We start from the raw sequence: 27,130 nt of genomic DNA, 5'->3' as shown, positions 1-27,130 counted from the left end.
TAGGCCATGTTTGATGCAGAGTTACCAAGTGAGACAGTGAGTAAGGTGCATCTGGTTGACCTGGCAGGAAGTGAAAGAGCTAATGCCACACGGGCTACTGGTATCCGACTTAAGGAGGGAGCCAACATTAATAGATCTCTGGTTACTCTGGGCATCGTCATCTCAACTTTAGGTAAACCAGCAACCTTCAGAAAGTTACAGAAGGATGTGGATTACTGTAGGTTAAGATTACATGAACTTTCTTTGCTCAGTGAATATTCTATGTTTTGTTGTTGTCACAGCTGATCTCTCTGTTGGGGGTAGAATGAAAAAGAAGCAAAATTTTGTTCCATATCGAGACTCTGTGCTTACCTGGCTCCTAAAGGACAGTCTTGGCGGGAACTCTAAAACCATCATGATAGCTAGTATGTCAAAAGTATCATTGTCATTGTTATACGCACCCTCAAATTTCACCCTCAAAGATCCAGGATAATTATTTTCTTCCATGAAAATAAAGTATTTAGCAGAGTTTTTTTTTCCATACAATTAAAGGAAAAATTGGTCTGTAAAGCTGCTTAAAAGGCCATATGAAAAAGCAGCAGACTGAAATGTAATTTTTTTTTCATTAAGATTAAGTCTTAAGATTGTCTCATTGTGCCTTTATACTTTGATCTGCTAGTTCTACTTTTTAAAATTCTGTTTCAAGGAGATTTCCCGCCTTATTACGAATTAAGTATTCATTTTTCTTGATCTTTTTTGTCACTCCAGCCATCTCACCTGCTGACATAAACTATAGCGAAACTCTGAACACCCTTCGTTATGCCAGCCGGGCCAAGAATATTTTAAACAAGCCAACTGTGAATGAGGACAGCAATGTAAAGATTATCAGAGAGCTGCGAGCTGAGATTGCCCGCCTGAAAGCGCTGCTGTCTGCAGGAAATCAGGTGATTTAAATTTGACTTCATCGTCCTCAGACATCACAGGCTGAATTTCAATTTATATATTATCAGTATTATATGGTATGCCAGGATTAGTTTGTAGAAATGAAAAATCACAAATGAGATCTCTTTAATATCTCTGTTTCTCTTAGACAGCAATGAGATGGAGATGGAGTCTCCAGCTTCTCATATTTCTCTTATAAGAATATGAATAGGGCCCTAGTATTATCACAATTCTTTTCTCAAATTTCAATGATGGCACAAACTATGCTTAGATTTGTCAAGATTTCAGTACAAGACCATGATCAGCACTCACATGAAATGCTTTTTTTTTGTTTTATTTTACGTATATCACAAGTAGGATACAAATGTTTCGGCTCCAAAAAAATGTTTTTATCATTTATTGGTGAACAGTAGTTTTCCTTTATCTTCAGCGATTTGGGGAGTTCACTAATGACTAAATATTGGCAAATCATAACACAAAGATAATATGTCAAAATGACCCAAATGACATATTTACTGTGACAGACATACTGTGAAGTCTATGCATGATTTTTAAACTAACATTGCCCACAGCTTTTTATAGTTTGGAAATGTGCATAGATGTTTTATTCAGTATTAAAATGATACTTCATGACATAGTATGTCCTAATACAGGCGTATACACAGAAGTACCTAGTTTTGTACTTTGTTTTGTTTCTCATGACATAAATTCTTCATTCCTTCTCCTTTCAGATGGTGTCGTTTGAACAGCCTTCAGGGTCGAGTGTGGAGGAGAGGCTTCATCAGGATGAAGCCAGAGTAAGTGTCTCAATTTCTCTGCACATCCCCAGGGTACTTGAGCGGATCTTCTGATGATTAAAAGATGGGTAAAACCGAGCATTGATTTGCTCACATCTCATGGTTGTTTAAGTATAATGCATGCTGATTTAAGGGGATAATTAAAGCCTTTGTGTTAGAGGAGGTCAGCAGCAGCACTGTTGTTTTTTTTTAATTTAATATTATGCTGCTCTTAGGTTTGGATGTAAATATGCATGACCTACCACTGGGATTTTAGAATGCTGTATTTATTTCAGAGCTCAAAATGCAGTTTTCTGTCCCATTTTTGTGATAAAAGATTTTAACTTATAGAAGTAATGTGAAGGATCTCAATTTTTTTCACAGGTTCAGGAGCTGACAGAACAGTGGGCTAATCGTTGGAAAGAAATCCACAATATTCTTGGGGTTGGTAATTCGCACACATTAATAACATGCCTTTTCATTTTCCTTTTAATCATGAATTTCAGGAAATGCTGATGAAATAAGTGGCAAGTGTAAAGCTTAACGGAATCGTTCACCCAAAACTAAAAAAATAATTATTTAACATTATTTAAACTGGTATGTGCCACTTTTTCTTAAGCTTATAAACTGTAAAATATACCATGTTCCTTCTGTCTATATAAGGAACAGGTTTTATTTGATATTACTCAGCTGTCAACGTTTCTTTCCCAAAATCCACTGTAGTCGGAAGAGCACAGCATCGATTCTACCTCTATAACTAACTTGTTCATCCACAGTGATCTGAGAAAGACTGCGGTGAATCCAGTCTGCTCTTCACTGATCAGCAGCATTCTTTGTGAACAGTGAAGTAGTCTGCTTGTGAGGTAGAAAAACTATATCACTTTAGCTCTCTGCATCACTGTGGCTACATGTGCCGCTAAATATAGAGCAAGACCTGTCGGTGCCACAGATTTCTGTTTTCTGATAGCTTTTGTCCTTTTAACTGTGCAGTGAAAATGGGTCAGGTATTTTGTAAGTACTTGGTTTATTTGACAATTAAATAGTCTGTCAATAGTAAGAGATGTGGTGTAGCACATAGAGCCGTCTTTCTTCTACAGGGATGCAGGTTCGAATCTGGAACTTGATGTGAATCAGTCTGATTAATGTGTGTTGTGTATTATTGAAAATGTACTGGCGTGACATTCAGCATTGGTTAATGTTGTTATTAACAGAACTGTTATTTTTGCGGCATTATTAAATAAGTTTAATAAGGTTTTGGGGTTATTGGAGTCAATATTTTCTGTAAATTGGGTTGTTCCTTCAAATACACTAAACTTTTTATTAGTAGACATTAACAAAGATTTTTTTGCGGTTCTGACCATTTTCTACATTTGTATGTAGGGTCTTTTACAAAATAAAATGTTTGTGTTATTTTAGTCAGTTTAGTCAAATTGTGTTTAATTCTGACTTAAATGAAGATCAGCCCACATTTTCATAAATAATCAATGCAGAAAGTCATATATATATAAGGAAGACTTAACTAAAGTAGATGCTGTAGTCTGTAAATATTGATAGCTACATAAGCAGCATTAGGAGCATTTTGCCATAATACACATTAACTTATAATTTGCTCCCTGGTCCGGTTTTCTTATATTATAGTGTTATATGATGATTTGTCGTTGTTAGGTGAAGGTTTGATGGTTTAATCCCCGTTAGAAGTCATTACAACTGTGCCCTTGAACAAAGCACTTAACCCCAGATTGCTCCAGTCAGATTGTCCCATAATAAATTCAAAGTGCTGTTCTATGTCAAAAGTTGTGGAGGTGCAACTGGCCCTGGTTGTGTGGCAATAAATAACAGTTAGATTCTTCCATAAATATCACATTTAACATCAGCTGGTAGTTTTCCCCCCGACAGGTGGCAGTGTTGCGCTTGATAAGCGCAGTTTTGCGATGTTTTTGCCTTAGGCTGGTTGTGTGTTTGATGGGGTGCTGTATAGCTGCCTGTGGTGTTGTAAATGGAGGTTTTCAGACTGTAGCTGGAGTCTGGGGGTCAATTTCAGGCCACAAGCTGGAACTGTCAGAATGCCACAGCATTAGCTCATTGGTATGAGAGTCTATTACCTCTGTCTTGCTCCTGTGCGTATGTGTGTGACAGCGGATAGGGGAAAAGGGAAAAGAGTCCATGATAGAGGAGGAAGGAGAGCAAGACTTGCTTTCTGCCTTTTTTTTCTCTCTCTCTCTCTCTCTTTCGCGTCCCATCACTTCTCTCCCTGTCTCATTTACACACATACACACCCAAATCTATGAAGCAGAGAGCAAAACAGAGATGGCAGATGGTCACGCATACTCTCTGAGCTTTTAGCTGCTCATCTGCTCCAGTCAAAGCAGCAAGACATGAGCCACAGAGGGCCAAATAGCCCAGACCTCTGTTTAGCTATTACTCACTTCCTGCCATGCCAGCATGCCAACTGCCTCTGTGACCATCCTGCTTTTAGCCAATCGAAATCAGTGTGCACATGTTAGGGTTGAAAGAAAGTTGAGGAAGTATCCAGGGACCAATTTGTCGTCAGCTTTTGTAAATTTCTGCTCTGTCCTCGCCAAGCCACCTAACAGCATGGGGACGAGCCGTTGATGCATCAGCTGAATTTAATTGCAGATAATCACTTCAAATAGCGCTTCTCCAGGGCTGTTTTCTCAAGTCCCTCCATAATGAGCATGTTCGCTTCTCAACTGCTTATTCTTCGCCACCTTTTTCAAGTGCTTTGGCGTCTTTTTTGATGGGAAAGTGTTGTGGTGAGAAAGAGAAGAACAAAGGCACAGATCTCAAAGCTCATTCTTTTTTTGGTCCTCCTCTGAGCTTGACTGAGAAACAGTAGATTTAAAAATTTTGCAAACCCCAAAACGCAGATGATGACTGTTTTTTTTATGGTTTGTTTTTCTGCCAATGGCAAGCGATTGCATATTAAGCATCTGTTGTATTGATTATAGTATTATATTGGAGGCAGACAATAAAAAACATGAAAATAAACAATTCAGTAGATTTAAGTATTAAAGTGTTACAATTCACATATAATTTTGGGATACGGGAAAATGCCTTTACAAGATGTTCTGTGTTCCAAAGTTTAATACTTAACAGTACTTATGTTTCTAGAGTATTGGACAGTGTTGTCATATTACATGACATTCTACTACTTTTTTATTTTGGTTCAATGTGTTTTTGAAAATTTGAGGTGAAAAGGTTGAACCAAAAGATGGCACTGTAGCACTTTGATGTTTTTTTGCTCCTTCACATGGACTTGAAGCAAAGAAATAAACAAAAGAAAGCGTACCCATGGTTTATATTTAATTTTTAAGCTATTTAGATTATCATGTCATCCAGCCACCATAAAAACTTCTTTAATGATGTTGAAGTCAACATGTGGCAGAGTGAAGGAAGGGGGTTTGTGCAGCAGATGATTAAAATGGCTTCTCTTGGTGAAGAAGTATTAACTCGAGATTATGTGTGCCGTGCTTTGTGGTTTCTTTTCCTCAATCACCCTAATGTCTGCAGTGGCCACCCAGTGTTTGTATATGCACGGCTGGAACGATGACCAAACGTGACGATTAAACTTAGAGATTCTTCAATGTAGCGTAATAAGACATTTCTGTGTAAGAAATGCGTTGTGTTGATTTGTGGGAATTTTCATACTGTTTGGTGAATATCATAGCCAGTATACGGTAATCTACCTTTAGAACCTTAAGCTTAAAATAAACACAAATATTTTGTTTTAGAGGCTAAAATCTTACTGAATATGTAAGCTTGAATATGGCAGTTCCACAAAAAAAAAACCCTGTTAAACCTGTGTGTTTTTCAGTCTTCGGCAAAACAGAAACGAAGATGAAGACTGATGTTAAAACAGCATTGGACCTTAATGACTTGGCAAAGACTGAAACGGACACAGATATGTTGGACAAAGTTATTATTTTTGTCTTCTTTGCGCACAAAAAATATTCACATAGCTTTATAAAATTAAGGTTGAATCACATGGACTATTTTTATGATGTCCTTACTACCTTTCTGGGCTTTGAACATGGTAGTTGGTTATTTCTTATGGATTTCAATAATAATATCTTAATTTGTGTTCTGAAGATGAATGCCGGACTTACGGGTTTGGAATAATGCCAGAATTTTCATTTATGGGTGAACTATTCCTTAAAGATTAATGTCTTCAGAAGCAAATATAATAAGTGTAGGTCCAGTTTTACTTCATATAACTAATTCTGTGCTAGATTTAGAAAGAGACTTTAATCTCCTAAAGCTCTCAGTCAATCAAACTGTTGGTCATGTTGATACTGACCCTGACCAGGGAGTGCTAAGCAGAAAGCAAAAGCTGGCGGCCTGTTTCTAGTGAGTGCAAGATTTCTGAGAAAATGCCAAAGCTTGATGAAGTGTTTCAGAGCATGTTGCCTTATACTACATAAACTCTGTAGAAAAGCGGGCTGAATCCAGAACTCCTTTGTGTAAGTGCTAAAAGGGCAAAAAGAGCAAATAACAGGTTAATTCAAGACGCCCAGAGCATTGAGGCTCATCATGAAACAATGCTACGGTCCTTAATTAAGAGATTTTGATTAGTCACATATGGCGGATTAATCTCAGAGCATTCAGTGCTCTAATTAATATGACCGTGTTGTAATTCTTTCCATCGCTGTTCGGTTGGGGTTCCAGTCGCTAGCTTGCTAACAGCACATGGCATGGTCTCAGTGGGTGTGTTAAACAAAATGCTAACAAACCAGCAAATAAAGGATGTGAGGCCACAAAATTGATACCTCTGATTTGTGTTTTACAAACTGGCTGAAGCTGTTCTTTTTGTTTCTGATGAGCACGACGGCATCTAGAACATATTTGGTAAATAAAAATAAAAATGTAATTTCAAAGATGTCTTTTTGATCAAACTTTTGGCCCTTGAACCATTAAGAGTTATTTGAGAATAAAAGGCCAACTGTTATACGATCCCTTACAGAGGCAGATGTGGGACTACGTTCAGAAAGGTCATCACTAAGAATAGTTTTACCTCAGCTTATATGTGGTGCCCTATGATTTCCGTGATGTGGAAAATGTGGATGAAATCGCAAAATCTAGTCATAAAAACGGAATTTACTGTATAATGTAGAATGTCACAGAATTTGGAAGAATAAATCAAGAGTAGGGCTGTACACTCTGTGAATGTAAAACCACAAAAGGCTGCTGTTTAAATGTGTTCTCTGTCTTGGTGTGAACTGCAGAGCAGTTTTGTCTGCTACACATACACACATTATGCTCATGCTGTTTTTAGTGTCTGGCATCTCATTGTATGAGCCCCCTCTACATGAACTCCAGAGCTGTTCTGAGAGTTTACTTTACGATCTGCCAAAATAAAATGTTGTCATACGTTTTGTCAAAACTTGTCATATGCCCCTCGTATAATGTTTCTATTTTCCATGAGCTGTCATAGTGAAATGGGATTGGCGAAGAATAAATTTCAATTTATCGAAAAATTGAAATTCGTTCTCTTCCAGTGGGAGGTGCTGTTATGAGTGGTAGAGGTCGAGGTTTCCCTGGTAACGCTGTATACAAAGCAGTTCTCCTCTCACGAACGCTGCTTTATCAGCCGTTACATGCTAGAAGAAATGAAAACGATAGCCAAAATTTTCTGAAGACAGTTGGTTTCCTTTAGAAATACAGTGATTTTTGATATAGATAGATTTTTGATATAGATAGATAGAATAGATAGATATACAGTGTGTATATATATATATATATATATATATATATATATATATATATATATATATAGATATAGATATAGATAGATATATAGTATATATATATATATATATATATATATATATATATATATATACACATCTGGTAGATGTCAGTTTTATTTAATCTCGTAAAATCTTATTTCTACCTTTTCTGACTATTTCATTTTTCACTCTTTCAGCACGCTCAGGGTTAATTTGGTTGATGCGAGTTGATTCGCTGCTTCACAGGAGTAAATTGACGCTTTTAGAGAGTGACGGCAATTCTCTGGCTCTGGAACGTAAACAGAATCTTAATTCGCTTTCTGAGGCAGATTTGGAATGCAAAGTTATGCAGCTGTGCCGTTGTAGATTGGTTACAGGGTGGGTGGGGAGGAGACAGCGGTTAATAAGGAGATGTGGTTCAATAGTGGACTCGCAGAGAGAGACAGAAAGAAAGTGTGAGGGAGGGAATTAGCTTCTGTCCAGTGGCTGTCCCAGTCTTCGGCAGCTGGCGAGGTGATGTGCCCTCATCGCATTTGTTAATTTAGGAGTGCTCATATAGAACTAAAGGGAATAGCAAGGATTGATGACAGATATGGCGGCCTAACCAGAGCAGTTTATCTTCCAGTCGATTGTGCCATTTGTTTTCATTTCGAAAAAAAGATGCATCAAATCCCCGGAGCCACTCACACACACACACACACACACACACACACTAACACAAGCGCTCATTCTCATCTTGAGGTGGCTCTGGAAGAGTATTTATTTATATATTAAGCGTCTCTCTATCCTCCTCCTTCTCTTCCCATTTCTCTGAATTTCATTTTTCTTCTTCTCGCTTCTTTATCACTTTCAGTGTTTATTAAAATACACTCTTTAATTATGCATGACAACTGTTTAATTGCCGTGTTGTGATTGCAACACTTCTTTTTTTCAGCCTTGGATATGTTTGAAATACCTTCAGATAATAAAATGGGATGGAACGAACAGCGAATGGCAATAATTAAGCGTTGCTTTAATGAGCTCTGTGCACGTCCAGTTTATACCTGATGAAGCGGAATATATAATGTAGCGTTTTTTTAATGGATGTCACATCAATCTGAGAACCATATCAAAACCTGAAAGGAAAGGGAATGTGCACTTTCATTGAGTAAATCAGCAAATGGCTAACATAGAGTAAGGGATTTAAAAAAGACTTGTAATAAACCATGTAATACCATGTAATAAATTAAAAACTTGAATGATACCTCAAACCATGTGGTTTATTGAACAGAGATGTGCAGTGACTTTTCAAATCAACTGGATGCTAAAATTGCCACAGATTTGATTAAAAAAAAGAAATCTGAGTCATGCATAGGGGCCACGATATCAAGAACATCGTAGCAACATGATATAACCCTGGCACCATAAAACCCTAGCATCACAACATCAAGTTTCGCATGGATAGGCATTACAGAATATAAAACCAGATTTATTCTTTCTTGTTTATACTGCCCTATATGATAACAAAACATACCATCTCATGCTTTCTACCCACTTTATCTCCTCTCTTTTTTTCTCTCTCTCTCTCTCTCCTTCTCTTTCCCTCTTTTTATAGTCAGTGCACCATTTTGCAGTTCTTACCCTCTCTTGATCTCTCAACCCATATATATTCAGAGCTCTTTTTAATCTTCACCCGGTGCATCTGCCTTGTTTTCAGACCACATTCAGTGCATCAAATAGCTGAAGTCTTGGGCACCAGAACCACCTTTAATTTGCCAAGAGAGTGAAATAAATTAGAGGTTTTATGATGAGCTTTTAAATGCCAGCCAAATCTCATTTGCTGCAGAAGTTTAGAGTGCATGTAATTTTACAACCAGCACACACATCATGTTTAAGAAGTTCTCGGGGGCAGAAGGTACCTTGCTCTCAGGCTTGCTCTGTCTCTCTCTTCCTTTCCCTCTGAAAAAGTGATACAGTACATTAATCTGCCGACATGGTTCCTATCTATCTCCCTGCCTCTCCCTCTCTTTCTCTCTCAATCCCTCTCTCATCTAATGAAGTCTTGGAAGAATTCATTTAATTAAGTGTGGAGAGAAGACCCTCCATACAATCGATGCTTCTCCCTCTTCGTTAGGAGAAAAGGATTTTGCTCCGTTTGCTGCTGTCGATGAGGTGGAAATAGACACATTGCTCTCTAGCCTGAAGAGGCAGAGAATGAGGGAGGAATGGCAGATGAGCAGAAGAAGCCTGTAATTGTTAAATAAAAGTATTTAACTGTTAATGTTATTTGATTGATTATATAAAGGTGCCTTTATTATTTACCCTCCCTTAACCTTGTACAAGGTTTTTTCCCCTGTCTACTCTTTTAGTTAAAATGAATGCAAATTTGAGATATAAAGCTCTAAAATCACAACACCATAAAAAGTATCAAATTAGTCCATGGAGCTTTGTATTCCATGCCTTCTGAAGTCGTTTAGTATTTTTTTAGATACTGAATTTTAAAGGGGACATCAGATTCACATTTTCCACATGTTGGTATGATTATTTAGGGTCTTCATGAAAAGTCTATAACATACTTTGGTTAAAATTTGACCCATTTCAGTGCGTGTCCCTTTAAATGTTAACACATCTCCACACATCTCTTCCAGCGATACGCAAAGATTAATAATAAAACATACTTCTCACTTCATATTCACTTCTTCTGGAGGTGAAGCTGGACGAGCAGTTACTACTAATCCATCCTTCAGAAACATCCTTTTAGCAAAACCTGCAATGATTCATGCAAACATAAACACATATAGGTAGATCTGGGAATGCATCGCCTTCAAAAACAAATGTAATCCACTGCGAATATGCTACATTGGTCCTCTTAGCAGCATGAAAAACAAAACCTTTATTCAAATTCTGAATGGACTGAATATAGCAAAGAAAGCAGGCAAATAGCACTCCCTTAATCGCTGAAAAGATGTCAATTATTTCAGTTTATTGACAAGACACATTTAAACATCCCATGTCCCCTTTAAATCATAAATTTCCGACTCATTCATGAGAACATGAGAGATAAGTAACAGCGTCCAATTTGTGAATAAATTATTCCTTTGTCTCAGTTCTTTAAAATGAATCAGTTTATCCTAAATCAGGCTAAATTGATTTTTTGAGTTGACTCAAATAATCTCGTCAAAAGACTTATTGCATACAACTTATAGGATGTTTTTGCATGCTGTTTGAAGCTTAATAGCTCCAGTTTATGTTCATGGTATTTGCATTAAAGAGCTGCAGGGATTTAATGCATAGTTTCCACTTTTGTGTTCTGTAATAGTCATAAAGTTGAGAAACAGTATGATTAAAATCTGAAAAAAGTTTAAAGCAGTTTTATAAAAAATGAAAGACATTTGAGCTCTCAGGTCAGTGGGCACAGTGAACCAAAACACATTAACTTTTATTCTAGAGAGAAAACCTTTGGTGTTCCGGTGTCCAAATTTCTGAATTAATACTAACACTCTGTTCAAGTCCAAGACTCCTTTCAAGACGTCCTCTGGCCCTCTCCCATTTAGAATGAATCCTCACAGGCAAATTGGTATGCAAGTGTTTTTCTTTTTGTTGTGCTGATTCAGTATGCGCAGGGCATCCGAAGGTCTTTTCTCATTGTTCAGTCAGGTGGATTGTTGTCATTATTTCCTCTCTCGTATTGGAAACAGAAGCGCGTTCCCCGGTGAAAGCACACATTATTCAAAGCAGAGTACTTATTTGATGAGGCATGACACTTTCTACCATTTTAGTGATGTTTGCATACAATGTGGATGGCATAGAAATGTTTGAAAGTTAGATAGACCCTAAGAAAATATAGGAATTAAAAAATGAATAGAGGTTTTGTTTATTTTGTTGAGGTTATACAAAAATTTGAAAAAGCCTATGCATTCCTGAAATATATTATACTGCATGTAACTTGGTATATCAACCAATGGCCCCCATTTCCCCATTTCAATTCACCATTTCCCTTTAAAGCTGAATTGTTACATTGTGGGATATTGCACCTTAGTTTGTGGGAAAAAACAGCATATGATGATCTTGGTTGGTGGTGTGATGGTCTACCCAGATAGTTTACCCATCTTAACCTTCCTGGTGGATTGGCTGGTTAACCGAACTAACATTAATCAGAAAGAAACAGCCTGAAAATTCATACTTGACTAAGCTGGCCTTTTCAGCGTGGATTTTCGCAAACGCAGTATGTCTAGGATTTGCATACTGAAAATGAACATGCTAAATCCTGCATGCTGAATTTGTTTCATATGTTATAGTGGCTCCCTTGGAGCCAACATGCATTAATCTTTATGCTCTATCTGCATTTACCATCGAGGATGTCAAATGGCCTTTGAAGAATTTGTGTGCTTTGATGGCATGCATGAACGTCGACATCCAAGTGCCTCCCATCTCTGTGGCGAATTAAATAAGAGGCATAACATGGACACATGCTACCGTATTTAAGAAAAAAAGACACCCCGCGCAGCAGAATAATTTTTCTGCTTATCATTACTGTCCTGTAAAGGGCTGTTCAAATGTCATTAAATACATATTTAGATTTGTCCCTCCCTTTCCAGTCCAAGCCCAATGGATTTTCTCTGTGAATATTGATTTAACTGTGACTTTTAAAGTTTATGATGGGGAGTGTTGGTGTCGGAGTGTAATTATTTTTAATCGAAACGTCAACACTGTGCTATATCACCGCATTAATCACAAGCCATGCATAGAATAGCGACACCATTTCAACATTTTTCACAAGCTATGAGCACTTGGGTGTATAAATACCACATCTTTAATGGACAAATTCTGCATTTTAAAGACAGACTTGACAAAAATTGTCATTTATTTAGTCTGTATAGCATTATTTGGAATCTAATATACATATTTCTATTTCCAAACTTAATTGTGATTGTTAAGGAAGAAGAGTCATGTTTTTATCACTTATCAGAGTTTGCAACCTATTTGTAAGGAACATCACAGTACAGCAACGTCCCACAAATCATAACAGAACTGCCCCGAATCCCTCCTGCCTAATAACTATCTTACAATATTTAATTTCTGGAAGATTGTACAAGTCCTTTTTCTGAACACTTCATCACGACTGTTAGCAAGTCAGATAATATTTTTACGAATAATTTAAACTAATCTGTGACATCGAACTCCATCTTTACAGATCGAGTCTTTTACACATTGGAATTGTCATAGCTCAAATCCCAAGTGTTTTTTAGTAGTGTTATTTTCTAAACATTTAAAGTATTGACTGTTGCGACGTGTCCTTGTTTTAACAGCATATCTCTGAGATGGGATTGGTTGAATGTGGTTTCCTTTTGCAAACTCTTTGAGAGTTTGAGATGGACCCATAGTAATCTAAATGATTTATGGTGTTTTCTTTTTATTTTCACATCCCTCCCTCTCTCCCAGCATCCCCATTCCCTCAACCTTTCGACATATAGCCAAAGCCAGATATTATTCTGTTTGGCCTTGGGGCATGAAGACAAAGTCATAAACAACACACACTGTTTCCTCTGCTCTGATGCTTTACAATTAAATGTCTGTCATTTCAGTTTTATGCAGGGGTCCCGTTTCTTCAAACATTTTTTTGAGTTTTTTTTTTTTCTCTCTGATGGTTTAGCTCATCATCTTTCTTGCCAAAACCCATCAATCTCATCTCATCTCACTTTCTCTGTTGACTTTAATGTTTTCTTTTTATCTAGGAGGATACAGTAGCTATTAGAAAGGAGGGTATTGGTGTAGTACTTGATTCGCAAATGCCCTATCTAATCTGCATTGATGAAGATCGTCTCAGCACAGGGGTCGTTCTCTATCAGTTAAAGGTAAGCAGAGCCACATGTTGAGCTTATCTCTCATTGACGTGTTGATGTTTGTCAGTTTTGCCCAAGCAGCATTACTTGTCAATAACTAGAGGATTGTTCGAATTGTTATTTACACTTCTGGGGTTTCTAAGCATTCCCTGTTCTGCTGTTCAGGAGGGTAGAACTTCAGTTGGGGCTGGAGGAACCGAGCCAGAGCAGGATATAGGTTTGTATTCTGTCCACATTGATTTTGTTCCTGACAAGATGCTGTTTGCAATGTCAGAGTCTTTTTCACTCTGAGGTTTCTCTGTTCTGCAGTTCTCCATGGTGAGGCTCTTCAGAAGGAACACTGTGTGTTTGAGAACCAGACAGGAACTGTCACACTCGTGCCGCTACCAGGAGCCAGATGTACAATTAATGGGGTGGAAGTGACCCAGCCATACGTTCTGACCCAGGGTATTGAACAGTTATGTCTCATTTTTTGTGACAAATTATAAGATGCTGTAATTTTTACATTTTAAGGGTTTTTGGAGTTGGTAAGTGTTCAATAAGAGAAATGTTTTTTGCTTACCAAGGCTAGATTTCCAAGGCTAGATTTCAATGTTATCAATAGAATATCACACACTTATATCACAGTTCTTTTAGAGTTCAGCATGATCTGAACTGAAAAAATATGTAAAAAAGTCAATATTGTCCACTTCCAAGGCATTGGCAGTTCGCGTTTTACAGCAAAAGCCAACAAGGACCCGTGTTGTTTGTAAACAGAAGCCTAAAAGTCCATTTTAGTGAATCGGCACACTCTATTCAGGTGAGGTGACAAGGCTGATATGTGACTTTGAAAAAACGCTCTAGCTCAGAGAAGTTTTGTCACAGCTTGTGAGTCACAGTGATTGAGAATGGATAATTTTGATAAACTTGATGAACCTGATGATATCTTCGTCACTGTGTAAAAGGAAAATAAAAGCTAAAACATTCACTGAACCTTGAAAAATCATCATGTTATAATGGTGAGGGAAAAGCTTTTCCCTGTATTGCGTGTAATCAAAATCGTACAGTTTATGATCACAACGTTTGTCAGGGGACTACAAAGATGTACAAGTGTTTTTGTTCAACTCTGAAACAAGAAATGTGGAGGTATCTGCTTTAGCAAAAAGAACAACAGCTGGAGTTATATGCTTTTTCTATAAAACAAACTTTTAATATATATATATATATATATATATATATATATATATATATATATATATATATAATTCAAATTATTAAAACAACTCAACTGCAGTTGGATTAATATTACTTGAGTTAGCTGTTTTCGCGAATGAACTCATGTTCATGGACAGTTTAGTTTATTAGCTCTGTAGCTCTGTTCTTTACAGAAACTTATAATAGGTTCCATCCAATCAGATTTTAAAGGCCCAGTCAATTTTATTGTTTAACTTTAACTGTGCAAGCAAACAAATTTAGAAAGAATATGGAGCATATAAAACCCCTGGTTTTAAGTGGAATTCAGAGGAGCTCTTTGAGTATGTCTGCATCTTGCCACTTCAGATCTCCTCTCTGCATTCCCAGGCCTGTGGAGTGAAACAGTCCCGCCCTACTGCCTCTATCCTTGTACATGTCCACCAGAGCGACTCTCATCTCAGAGTGAGACTCGCGGCACTTCCAGAACAGCCAAACATGACTGAGGTTAACACTCTGGCGGACAAAGCACCCGACCCGCAGTTAATTGGCAGATGAAACAGATAGAGTGCAGAGGGGGCTTGAAGTGCATGTGTGGGATTAACCTTTCAAAAAGGGTAAAAAACCTCCAGAATTCAGACAAAACAAGCTAGATCTATTCTGGGTGTAAGATTAAGAAAAGAGAGAGAAAAGCCAACTAAAAGGAAGCAGACTTATAAGAGAGTGAGAGAACCATGCTAGTCTCCTTTTCACAAATTTCAATTTGCCAATGTTCCCCTCTTTAGACACGGTGGCATCTGAAGCCATTTCCTTTGAACAAATGATAGTAATTTCCACAGCAACCATGGCCCAAATCCATCTGATGCAGGCTTTTCAAGGGCTTTGTCACCCCTTGGAAGTCATTAATAGAGGCAAGATTAGTTTTTTTTTCACCACAGAAAGAGGGAGGAGAGAAAGAGAGAAATGGGCATTTGCTCCAGGAAGAATCCAGCATTCTCACAATCCCCCGGGAAAGTTACGTTTCAGTAACGTTTGGCATAATGTGTTTACTAGAAAAGGAAAGCGATAGGTTGGCCAAATGGATAGGATTGCATATTTACTCTCTTTTCATGTCCATCCATCATTATTTGTGTTTGCCAGATTTGCTAGACTGCTTCTGCATGCTTTTATTGTAAAGGTAAACATATATTTACCACACAAAAGAGATTCACCTATATAGAAATATATATTGTTAGGCTTTCAGTCTTTCCATTTCTCTAATGCAACAGATTTTTTAAAACAAAATAGCTTCCTATGTTGTGTCTTAATAGATATTGCTTAATTATTGCTGTATTTTTCACCATGCGTGTATATTTCTGCATTTGTCAGGAGTGAACATACAACTTGGAAAGGCCACCACGTTTCATTTCAACCATCCTCAGGAAGCAGCTCAACTTCGGGAGAAACGCAAGGTGGGGGGGAAACTCAACTTCTTCTGAAGCTATTTGTTAAAAAATATGTATTAAAATGCTGCTGGATAAAGGGTGAGCAGAATTACAAACTTATGTTAAAAAATGCAAGTCATCAGAAACCGCTCTCAGTTGTAATTGTTATGCCAATTGGCTGCATGCTCTTCCATGCGAGGTAGAACAAGAGCTTTCTTCTTCAAAGAGGCACATATACTCTTCCCTCAAGCTAAAATTATAAATCCCTCTTGGTATGTTTGCAAAGCTCCTGTTTTCTTTTTTATCTTTTACACCTTTTTTCTTCATTTCCTCAGAGAGGTAAAGTAATTGTGCACCTCAGTGTCTTCTGATAAGAGCCGAACATGTCTCTGTCGTTTGGTTTGCAAGTATGCACCTTCACTTCCTCTGTTTTACTGTCTTCGCCAGCCTCCAACACTCTCTCTAACTTTCCCTCCCTCTCTCTGTCTCTCACTGCTGTGACAGGTAATTAAATATTTCCTGACTGTTAAGTCTCTCATTGTAAAGTTAGACAGCAGCTGTTTCCTCTTCTGTGCACGGAGATTACAGCGCCTTCTCTCTGCGTGAACTATTCTTATGCTCACAAACAACTGTTAACTTGCCTCACGGAGCTCTCAGCGGCACCATTCAGTCATTTTTGTTGTGCGAAACTTTGTTTTACTCAGACAAACTGCGAATTTCCATATTATACAATGGCATATAATAGTTTAAAGATTGCTTGCATAAACTAACTTCCTCTGAGGGCTGTTTCCATTGATGTTTTGTGTCCAGATGAATCTTATGACTGAATTTTTACATTAAGATGATTTAAAACAAGCTAGTGAATAAGTTTGAAATGGTTATTTTTCCGTATGGATAGTAACAGTGAACATCGTGAAATATTATGTCTATGTTTGCCTCTGTTAGGCATCCCGGTTTCTGAACAAAAAGGGATTTCGGAAGAAGTCATTTTCTTCTCTGGAAATAAATGTTTTCTTCTCGCAAATCGACAATATTTTCTTCTTACAGATTCCAAAGGGGTCTACCTTAGATTTATCAGACATCTGAATTTCAAATTTGACAGATTTAGATGTACAGTATAAACGTACTCATTCTTCATTTCTAAACCTGTATTTCTGTACTTCTGTCTTGAATGGAAACTAAAAGTAATGCACATTCTCTGTACTGTGAAAGTAAACCATAATAATAAGGATAGTAATTGCTGTACATAATAATACTTAAGATAATAATATAACATAACATTTAAAAGTACTATTGCTCTTCGTGGTGATTTTTTCCCCTTGGGAATTTTCAGTTTATGGAAAAGAGCAGCTCGGTCATACTGCTAAACCTTTTGTATTCTCCCGAAGCAAGTCATAGAGATTTGGAACAACATGACAATTTTAGTATGAACGATCTCTTTAAACTTTTATTAGAACAAAGACAATTTGCTATAAAAGGTGTTTCATTCCCATGCTCATTGAGGCACGTTGCAATCATGTTTACTAGTCTCTTCGCATTCTACTCTCTCATTTTGATCTGAATGATGGTGATTTGTAGTGTTTTCTAATGGCATGTTTGCTTTAATTAGTGTGCTGTAATTGCCGTGTGTTAGAAACAGCTGTCTTTCTGTTGTGAGAGTGGTTTGTATCGCAGTGCTGTGTGTATATGCTCAGCTATCCTTTTGTCTGTATGTTTTCCACAGTCTGGGCTCTTCGTGTCGAGTAACTCCACTGCATTCTCTGTGGAGTCTTTCAGTCATTTCAGGTGAGTGCACCTGCTGTGAGACAGACTGTGCTCTATCCCCATCCATCCTCTGATTCATTATGTTATATAACGTTTAGTCAGCATGGTAGCTTTATCTTCTTCCATAAGATATTTTGCAATCCACTTATCTCGAAAAAAAATTAACTTTTAATGCTTCACTTAATGCTTTTTTATGAACTTAAACTTGGACTAGATGGATATAAATAGTCACATTTAGAACCCCCTTAGTTTCTTCTAGGACAAGTCTTGAGGCCTGTTCACATCAAGTAACAGTGTATTTGCATTTTGCTGCATGTTCATGTTGGGTTTAATGCTGAATTCTGTCATCCTCTTAAAAAAATAAAATCTCCTCTGATATCCTCTGATGAAAACATAGCCTAATGTAAAGGAGTTAGAGATGCAATGCTCGTGCAGTGCTTGTCTTTAGACCGTTCGTTTGACATAATTCTGTCACTTTTTAGTTTTAAACAGATTTTTTTAATATTCATCTCTAAAATGTGATTCTCACTGTGATTCCATAGAACTACACAACAGTTTTTGAGTTGAAATAAGTCTTGTTTGTATTCTAAATCAGTGGATTAGCACCTGCATTTAAATTCATTTCGCACATTTTTACTAATTTTGTTTTGGCTCTCATTCGCAGTTAATTTCATTTTCCTGTTTTATTCTTGGGCTGACAGACACAATTAAAGAAAAACAAAACATGTTATAATATAATATATATATATATATATATATATATATATATATATATATATATATATATATATATATATATATATATATGTATTTGATAAAGTAGCATATTATGTGCGTTTACTGTTAATGCAAAATGCAACTCGAGTCAGTTTGAGAGGTGCCCGTACTTACGTATGGCAAACCATGTCAAATGCTGGTGTATGTTTACTGTCTGTAGCTGGACGTGATCCTTCTCCTGTAGGGCTACGTTCTTACAGAATTTAGCTCTAACCCCAGTTAAATACACCTGAAGCAATTAACAGAGAGGTCTTCAGGATTGCTGGAAACATTCAGGTAGTTGTGTATAAGAAAGTTTGAAAGGAAAGAGAACAAGACATGTGGACAGCTGGACAGTTTTTAGGCTGTCCCATGTGATGGGTGGCAACAAATATGACAATGAAAAAAGCTCCCAGTCTCCCAACTCCCAGCTGGGAGACATGCTTCTTTCTGACATGCTACTGTTTGCAGCTGGAGCCGAGAGACATCATGCATCATCTGTGAACCTCCAGGCTCTTCACATGTACACTCAATCTATGTGCCTTAGACGCCTTCAGCAATGTTCTGCACGCTGTTCCCCTAATTGTTCCTTTGTTGGTGTTTACAAAATGTTTGTTTGCTCAGTCGTCTTTGGCTTTGTTGTTCAAAGCTTTCTATAGATAATGAATTTGTGTGTTTGATGTGAGCACCGCAAGCCGAGCAGATTGCTAATTTATTTCGTTCTGGCTTTCATTGATAGACTGTGGATTTGGTTTCTGCAAAAGCATCAAAATGGTCCAATAGGATTTGATGCACACATCAAACATTGCTAAATACAAGCAGAGCAAAAGCAGAAAAGCATTACACTGTCCAAATATGCTTTAATTTATCAGCAAGTCAGTTTTTGTACTATGTATATATAGTCTTTTGTTAGGCAAGAAGAAATCAAGTATTTTTTATGGGTCTCAGTAGTCAGGATTCATGTTTTTGTCATTTTATAGTTTTACAGTTTGCTAAGGAACATTACGTATATGATTGGTTTATAACCAGCTCAAACCTTTTTGATAACAGTAATTTTTCTTGTTCACAAGCTGTGATAAATGCTTAGTTTTTCCATTCAGCTTGGCTTCTGTTTAACTATTAGTATTTGTTAAGTGAAATTTCACCAATACGTACAACAGAAGTACTGTAATGCATGTACAAATTAATCCAATTCTTTTTCTTTTTTTACACTATTAAATTATTGCATTTGCTCAGGCTTTATATATAGGATGTGTCTTTCCTCTAACAACCTCCTCTTCCTCTCAGTTTGCAAACAGAAGGTGTGCTCCTGCAAAAGTTTAATCTTCAGCTAGAAACAGATGCTTCTCACCTCTTCTGACGCTTCACTGGAAACCGCTTCATTCTCTTTTTTCGCTCTTTGATTATGTACATCAGCAATTTATTTCATTTTCTGGAAATTATGAAGAATATCAACATAAGAAGCTTTTAGGAAGCTCTAATTGCCATTTTATTTTCTCACAAGAGTTCCCACGGGCTTCCAGTCTTCCACAGTATTTTCATAGCAAACGTTGTAATAAAATTGGAGAGAAATGTCTGAGCACCTGTTCAATCACATGTGCTGTTAGAACACAGAAAGGGCCACAAGTCAGGGTAAAGTTTTTGTTCCATTTTTCCTGAAAAAGTTTGTAGAGAGGAGCTAGAAAGCACATTCAGTGTCTTCTGAAGTTTTTATAGTTTTGCCCTTTGTGAAATTTATGCTGTGTTCAGGTCTTATCTGTACAATAGGCTACATTTTATTCAACATATACCCTTCAAAAATACAGCAGAGTCTTGTTTGAATGCATAAAATTTTGATATTTTCAGCTGGGTTTTCTTTTCAGACAGTGCCATTAAATGACAGCTGTACAGCACATGGTTGAAGTTCTCATCTAATACAAGTCATTCTCATATTTGGGTGAACATTCCTGTAATATCAGTGCATGACACTTGATATGTCTACTAATATCAGCATCTGTCTGCTTCCCAATCAAAAATAAGATCAGTTGAGATTAAGGATATCTTACTAAGGAAAGCCCAGCCTTCTGTTCCTCGGAGTTTGCAAACAGAAGGTGTGCCCAATGCATAAATATCTGGGCTGTTTTACTTGAATGGTTTGAGCCTACAAGGACTGACGAGGTTGTACAAGACCAATGCAATTAACCTCCGGTATTAAGTTTACTGTATTTTCAATAAATAGCCAGAGTAGAGTCTGTAGTATGAACCAACTCATAAATCCATTCACACTGGCTTGAATATTTTAACATTTCATGTAGAACCTGTGACTGTCTTTGTAATGGTGTACACAGATATTTTTTTCATATTAGTGTTGTTGTTTTTTATGTTGGATTTGTGCATTATCCTGAAATATTGCAGCTTAGGATATTTGGTGTTTGTTTAGTCATTAATTGAAAGCTTCAGTTCTTGTAACAGTTTAAATGTTTGCTAACACTTTATTTCAATAGTCCACTTTAGACATTTTGTAACAGTAAGTAACTTTGCAGTCATTAGAGTATTAGTACTGTCTGTTTAATAACCTTTAACACTTTATTTTGATGGACCCACATCATGCAACATACTATGATAAACTTTGCATGTATATGCCAACTTATTTTGCTAACCCTAAACCTACCATAACAGTGTACTCTGAGATTTAGTAGTTACAAAGTTACTTATAGTTAGTAGAATGCCTAAGGTGGACTGTCAAAATAAAGTGTAACCAAATGTTTCAATAGTTACTGAATTGTCTTAGAATCCATACCCATTTACATTGTACTGCTCAGTGTTAATGAATGGATACAACAAGTGTTTACCAAGAAAATAATGATGTTGTTAATTGTTTTGTGAGCCCCAATGGGCATCCAAAAATGTTGATAATCTTCAGCCTTTGCAGAAGCGAGAATATCAGTGGAAGAATTCACCTCTGTAAACTCAGAAGATGACAGAAAGAGAGCAGAGACTTTGGGAGGGAAAAGATCACAGACAGTGCACAGAGAGGAGGAGAGGATGCATAGAGAGGTGAATATACAGGAGACAGACCAAAAGGAGTCACACTGCTTGGGTAGAAACCTAGAGGATGATTCTTTGTGGCACCAGTCAAGGTTCAGAATTTCAATGTCCTATCAAATACTGCACTCTGTCTGTAGTCTGGAGTGTATTTGACCTGTACCTGTGTGGATCATTTCCATTGAATGCACTACTCAATACGTACAAATTTAGCTAGTGCAAACACGTGACAAATTGTGATTCCTTTGTAAAATGCTGCATTGAATGTTATTTCATATTTTACATCCCTAACCCACTGTTTGAAACTGCCTTTGCAACCTGCATTCTAAATATGTTGTATTTACCTTTGTGTTTGAAATGCTCTCAGTAAATGCTCTGTTGTTCAAGATCCCAAGCTCGAGTATAAGATCAGTACCCTGCTGTTGTTTTCTACTGGGGGCATTTCTGGGATTTTACAGGGTTTTGACTTGAACACGCTCTGCTATCCAACAAGTTGTGTACGAGGCTCCATTAAATATTTGGCTTTCTGTCCAGAATCCTGTTGAGCTTGACGGAAAGTCATCTTCGTTTCCCACCAAGCTGCTTTTCCATCCCTGTGCGAACGAACTGAGAATGAAGTGCTCGTATGTAAATCCTCAAATCTACATGCGCACATTCTATTTAATTTCACAGCTAGCTGAGTGGCCCTAATCGCATCCAGACATTTGGGTCCTTTGCTATTCAAATCTAATAGACGCTTTTGGAGATGCGGGACATTGTGCAGTTCAGTCTTTTTGCCTTGCCGCCTGTTGGAGGTCTCTTGTGTCAAAACCGTAGCAAGAATAATTAAAACCACTCTTCAAAACAAAGAATACAGCAGCATGGTTTTGAATATAAACCTAATTGCTTCGCTCTTTTGTGGCCATGCTTCAGTGTAAATATCATTTAGAAGAAACGTGTGCCCCCCACCCCTCTAATCCTTTTAATATAATTACAGATTTTGAATTTATATATTGTTGAATCATCTAAAATAAAACATTTTTCCTTTTGCAGCTCCGGAAAGGTTTCTGACCAACTTAAAAGTGACACAGAAGCACTAAAAAGCAATTGTCTCTCAGGAGAGAGTCACAAGGTATGGACATGTTTTTAGTCTACACTTTGCACTTATATATATTTTACTACTATATCTGTTTCACTAATGACTGAAATGTGCTCTTCAAAAAACTGTACTTTATATCTAAGAGACAAAAAATAGCTACATTGTGTTTGTGACTGGCTGGACAGTTAATTTTTTAGGGCTTCTGTACAGAGACATAATATTAAGAATATTGAAAAACAAGCATAGATGGAGCTGATCATTGCCTGAAGGCAGTGCAGCTGCCTCAGTGATCTAGTGGGGGTTAGAGCTGTTTTATATTTGTACTTCAAAATTAAAAAATGTTAAATGTAAATTGTCTGTCGGAAGCCTCCGATTGAGCTATAAACATACATGTCATGTTATTTAATTTCAGCACAAGAGTAGCTCATTATTTTGTCCAAATAATACAGTGTCTATGTGAATATTAGCCACACACTGTCTACTGTTATCAATTAGACCTTAATTAATACAGCTACTGGTTCAGTTTTAAATAAAGCAATGACATTTGAAGTATAATGTTGGGCAGAACCTATATTGAAGGTATTTTAAATACAGACTGTGCTATTGGGTTTTTTTTCTCACTACCACAGAAACATGATATTAGCTTTCCTACAAATATGAACTGACTGCTTAAGCATTATTTGCCTTCCTTGGAAATAATTAAAATGACAAATATTTCGCTTGTAAAGGGCTCCCTTTTCTGCTCTCAGCTAGCATTTATTATGATGTATATATTTTTTACCTATTACATGTGTTTTATGTGGCTTTATGGCCTCCTCCTGGAAAGAAAGTGCATCAAAGCAATGGCTTAATCATTTTTTTTTACCTGTCAAAAAGCAGCTAATGCAAATAGCATGCAGAGCCTTCCTAACAAATCTAAAGATTCATGAAGCAGGTGTTTCCAACCAATTATGTCTCACTGCTTTCAGCCTTGACTCTTCTATTTATATTGGGTGAAGTGTTTAGTCCACTTATTCAGAGATAAACAGTTGCAAGATAAACAGAAGTGAGCAAGATGAGATTATTTTCACAGCTTTTAAAGTGCACTTCTTAGAGACCGACTTTAGAAAAGAGAAGGTAACTAATAAAGTGTTTCAAAACGTTTGCATAAAAGTAGAATTTTGAGAACATTACATTTTAGAGAACTTTACATTTATAGAAATGTATTGGAAAATGTAGTGACCTAATAACTAAACTCTCTTGACACTATTCCTTTTTTTCCTTACAGATATTTTCCACATCTCTTGCTTCTACACACTTGTTCCCTCAAAACAATACAGACAGCAGTTTCAGTGGACTTTCAGAGTCTCAGCACGTTCCTGAGAAGCCCAGGGCACTTATAGAACACTGTGCCACTAACAAACCTGCAGGAGATGCCAAAAGTCTGGGAAAGTCGCTTCAGACAAGTCTCGACATCCAGTGGGAGATGCAGCACTCAGCCCCTCATAAATCAGAAACTGAAGCTCCGTCAGCGGACTTGACAGATAAGGAACTGGAGGGGGAAAAAACTGTGGTGAATGGAGAACTCTGGGATACTAGGGTACTTCAGGAGTGTCGTAACGGGACCTCTGGATTCCTGGATGTTGAGCAGCAGTGTCTCTGGCACCCGGTCCTGGGCTCAGAAGGGAGCTTGTTAGCTGAGGAATCCCATATACAGAGCAGGCACTCCACCACAGGAGGAGGGGCAGCCTTTGTCCCTAGTTTGACTCGCTTGGAGCACTTTTCACAGAGGCATAGCCCACTTACCATGGGGTGCCAATTTACCAAGCACTTTTTATCCAGAACATCTGTTGAGAGCCAAGAAGCCAAAGCCCAGCCAGAGGGAAGTGGGTTCAGCTCTAACCTAGGGAGCCTTGTAGGAAGAGTGTCCTGGATGCTGGCAGATGCAGGGCGTGTGCTTACAAACTCTTTGAAGGAACAAACCAGTGGTAGAGGAATTGCTTGGTACAATCAAGTGCGCTCAATGGTCAAGGATCTTCCCCTTGTACACCATATCCAATTTGAGTTGACTCTAAGACCACAAGCTAACCCAACTCTGAAGACAACCCAGTTTCGTCGCAATCTGTCTCATAATGATATTTTGTCAGTTAAAGAACAGAGTGTAGCATTGTCTTCATGGCAAAATCTGTCAAGATCCAGTACAGGTGAATGGAAGAGCCCCTTGATGGCTTTGGAGGCAACTCAGACAGGATATTCGGTGACCACCCAGAGAAATGAGGGGATGAAGGTATGCTGCCAAAGACTTCACCTCGTCCCTGAATCCTTACTCCATCTCCAAAATCTTCCACCTCAACAGCTTCTCTCCTGCCTACACAGTGTCATCCCTGCTCCCTTACTAATGGAAGAGCGAGTGTTTGCTCTATATTGGCTCAGTGTAGCCACCTGTTCTCAACCTGCTTTACAACCTGCAGTTACTATCATTTTCCAGACTAAGCTTTTGGTGATCACTTTTGATCCTTTACCTGATTCATCCAGCCCCACACACTCTTTAAATGTTTACTATGAATTGTCTTTTCAGCAACTGCAGGAGATCCACATAGGTTTTGCTGGGCAGACTGTCAGGCTGATGGGTAACACAGAGAAGAGTATACTTGTCTTGCACACCAGCAATGCAAGCTTAAGTCAAGAACTGTCCAGAACCTTACTTGAGGTAATTTGCCCTTTCGATAGCAGTGCACTGGACCATCCACTGCTGTCAAATGACATGATCCGTTTGTCCCTAAACTGGGACTCTCATGTTAAAGATTTAGTCCTACCTTCCAGTGGACGCCTTACATGCTCATTCCAGAAAACCCTTGCTAAGTTGGTCTTCCTGTTACATGGTAACATGCAGGGTGAACATCCGGCACTTGCACATGTGCAACTGCTCCTTTACACAACTGTCAGATTTCAGAGATCAAGTCCCAAGCTGCACACCAACCCTGTTGTACCTGATTCACAAGCGAGAAGTGAATCTGAACTTGTCCAGCTTGTCCTAACTGACACCCACCTCGGCCTCTTGTGGGAAAATGCGGTTTATCACCCGCCTCCAAGTTCAGTAGCTGTGGTGGCACGTGAGGCCCAGTTTAGGCTAATAGACCTGCGTAGACGCTCTGACGTTCGCTGCGTGCTGGTCAGAGATGGATACGGCAGCATGTGTCTGGATGTTGTGTTGGCCCAGAAATCTGGTGGTATTGGAGGTCACTCTCAACCTCCAGAGGTCTGCAGTGCTGATGAGGCAGCTGCCCAATCTCCTACCAACTCTGATTCATCTCCCCGGAATGAAGTGTGGAAATTAACTTTCAGTAGCTCCGCTGAGACCACCTTCCTGATTAATAACTTGTCAAACATTTGATCAAGGACCTTCCAGCAAAATAATTAACAGCCCAGTGAGGTGAATTCGACAGGAGACTACAAAAAAGGCTGAGTGCACGGAAAACATGACATAACTTGGTGCCGCTAGGATTTAAGGAATAAAGACATTTTATTGTTTTTGTTTTTTTATTATTAAGTTTTATATGAATTTAATATGAATTTTACTTTAATTACTCTTATCTTTGAGAAAAAAGACTGATCACAAAAGTCTTTTTTTTTCACACAGATAAGAGTAATTAATTTAAGCAGTGCCAATAATCAAGATCCTAAATTGCATTGATATTTTTAATGTTAACTCTGGCAATATCATATGTGCAGATCAAGAATGATTATTGTTTTAGAATTGCTGTATAATCATATGCATCTATAAAAATGTATATGTTTAAGAACCGGCACGCAACCCTAATTTTCATGTTCAATCTCTTCAGTACCAATTAAAAAAAACTTAAGTATGAGATTGCTTCTAATACACATTTGATGTGTTTAGTTCTGTGCATCACTAGTATGTTTTCATAGTGCCATTCATTTTCTAAGATTGCGCAATTTAAGTTCGGTTGGTAAGTGATGCACCACCCAAGCATTAAAAAGGAAAAAAAAGAAAAGAAAAGAAACTGCATAAAATGGCTTTTCCCTCTCTTCAGTATTCTATCTCTTTTCTACCTGGTCTTTGACTCATATAGCCTTACAACACAGAAAATGCATGTTGCATGCCTGCAGCATTCAGCAGCTATCAGTATTCATCTCTTGAACTCGTCATGGTGTGAGGAGATGCCAGGGTCAAGGTGAGTTTTTTTTTCACTGCAGGGTCATTTAAGTTCTCAGTACATCACGTTGCTAGTTAATAGCTCACAGTACCTTTTATTTTAGACCCTGCTGCGTAAAATATTAGTTAGGGTTCTCCTGTGCCTTTTTTTGCCAGTCATGTTCCATTGTACACTTTTTGAGGAAGAGTAGCAAGAGGAAGAAATTCTTCCTTCTACCTTGTCTAAAAAATGCTGCTATAGTGTGTAGAAAATTATGGGCGCTTGTACAGTGCAATCAGCTAGGGCTTTTCTTTGACAGAATGCCAGCGAAAGAGGGAGAGGGTTCCTTTTAATAAAAGTACATCATGTGCTTTCTCAGAAATCAGTGCTTTTCACCTTTTCAGACTTGAAATACTGTCTGAGTGAAAAGCCCCTGTCCTAGGGACAGATTGGAGAAGAAAAAAAAATGGCAGACTGTGAGTAATAACAACTGTTGTGCCTTATTTTTTCAT

At 37.8% G+C, this 27,130-nt stretch overlaps 1 protein-coding gene across 2 annotated transcripts in view; it reads left to right on the top strand.

The window, feature by feature from the left end:
- kif16bb (kinesin family member 16Bb) overlaps positions 1-26,330 on the top strand; it is a 32,022-nt gene extending 5,692 nt beyond the window's left edge. For both annotated transcript variants that reach the window (XM_043255044.1, XM_043255043.1), the window contains 12 exons: positions 4-172; positions 282-404; positions 748-923; positions 1,653-1,718; positions 2,082-2,141; positions 13,159-13,278; positions 13,432-13,483; positions 13,576-13,713; positions 15,805-15,887; positions 17,584-17,645; positions 22,437-22,515; positions 23,750-26,330. In XM_043255044.1, coding sequence (XP_043110979.1) covers positions 4-172; positions 282-404; positions 748-923; positions 1,653-1,718; positions 2,082-2,141; positions 13,159-13,278; positions 13,432-13,483; positions 13,576-13,713; positions 15,805-15,887; positions 17,584-17,645; positions 22,437-22,515; positions 23,750-25,855 — 3,234 coding nt within the window. In that variant the 3' untranslated portion in view covers positions 25,856-26,330. The remainder of the gene's footprint in view (positions 1-3; positions 173-281; positions 405-747; positions 924-1,652; positions 1,719-2,081; positions 2,142-13,158; positions 13,279-13,431; positions 13,484-13,575; positions 13,714-15,804; positions 15,888-17,583; positions 17,646-22,436; positions 22,516-23,749) is intronic.
- The last annotated feature ends 800 nt before the right edge of the window (positions 26,331-27,130 follow it).

Source organism: Puntigrus tetrazona, chromosome 13, assembly GCF_018831695.1.
Source record: "Puntigrus tetrazona isolate hp1 chromosome 13, ASM1883169v1, whole genome shotgun sequence".
Taxonomy (NCBI): domain Eukaryota; kingdom Metazoa; phylum Chordata; class Actinopteri; order Cypriniformes; family Cyprinidae; genus Puntigrus; species Puntigrus tetrazona.
The sequence above is the reverse complement of the archived record's forward strand: the minus strand, read 5'-3'. Positions and strand labels throughout refer to the sequence as shown.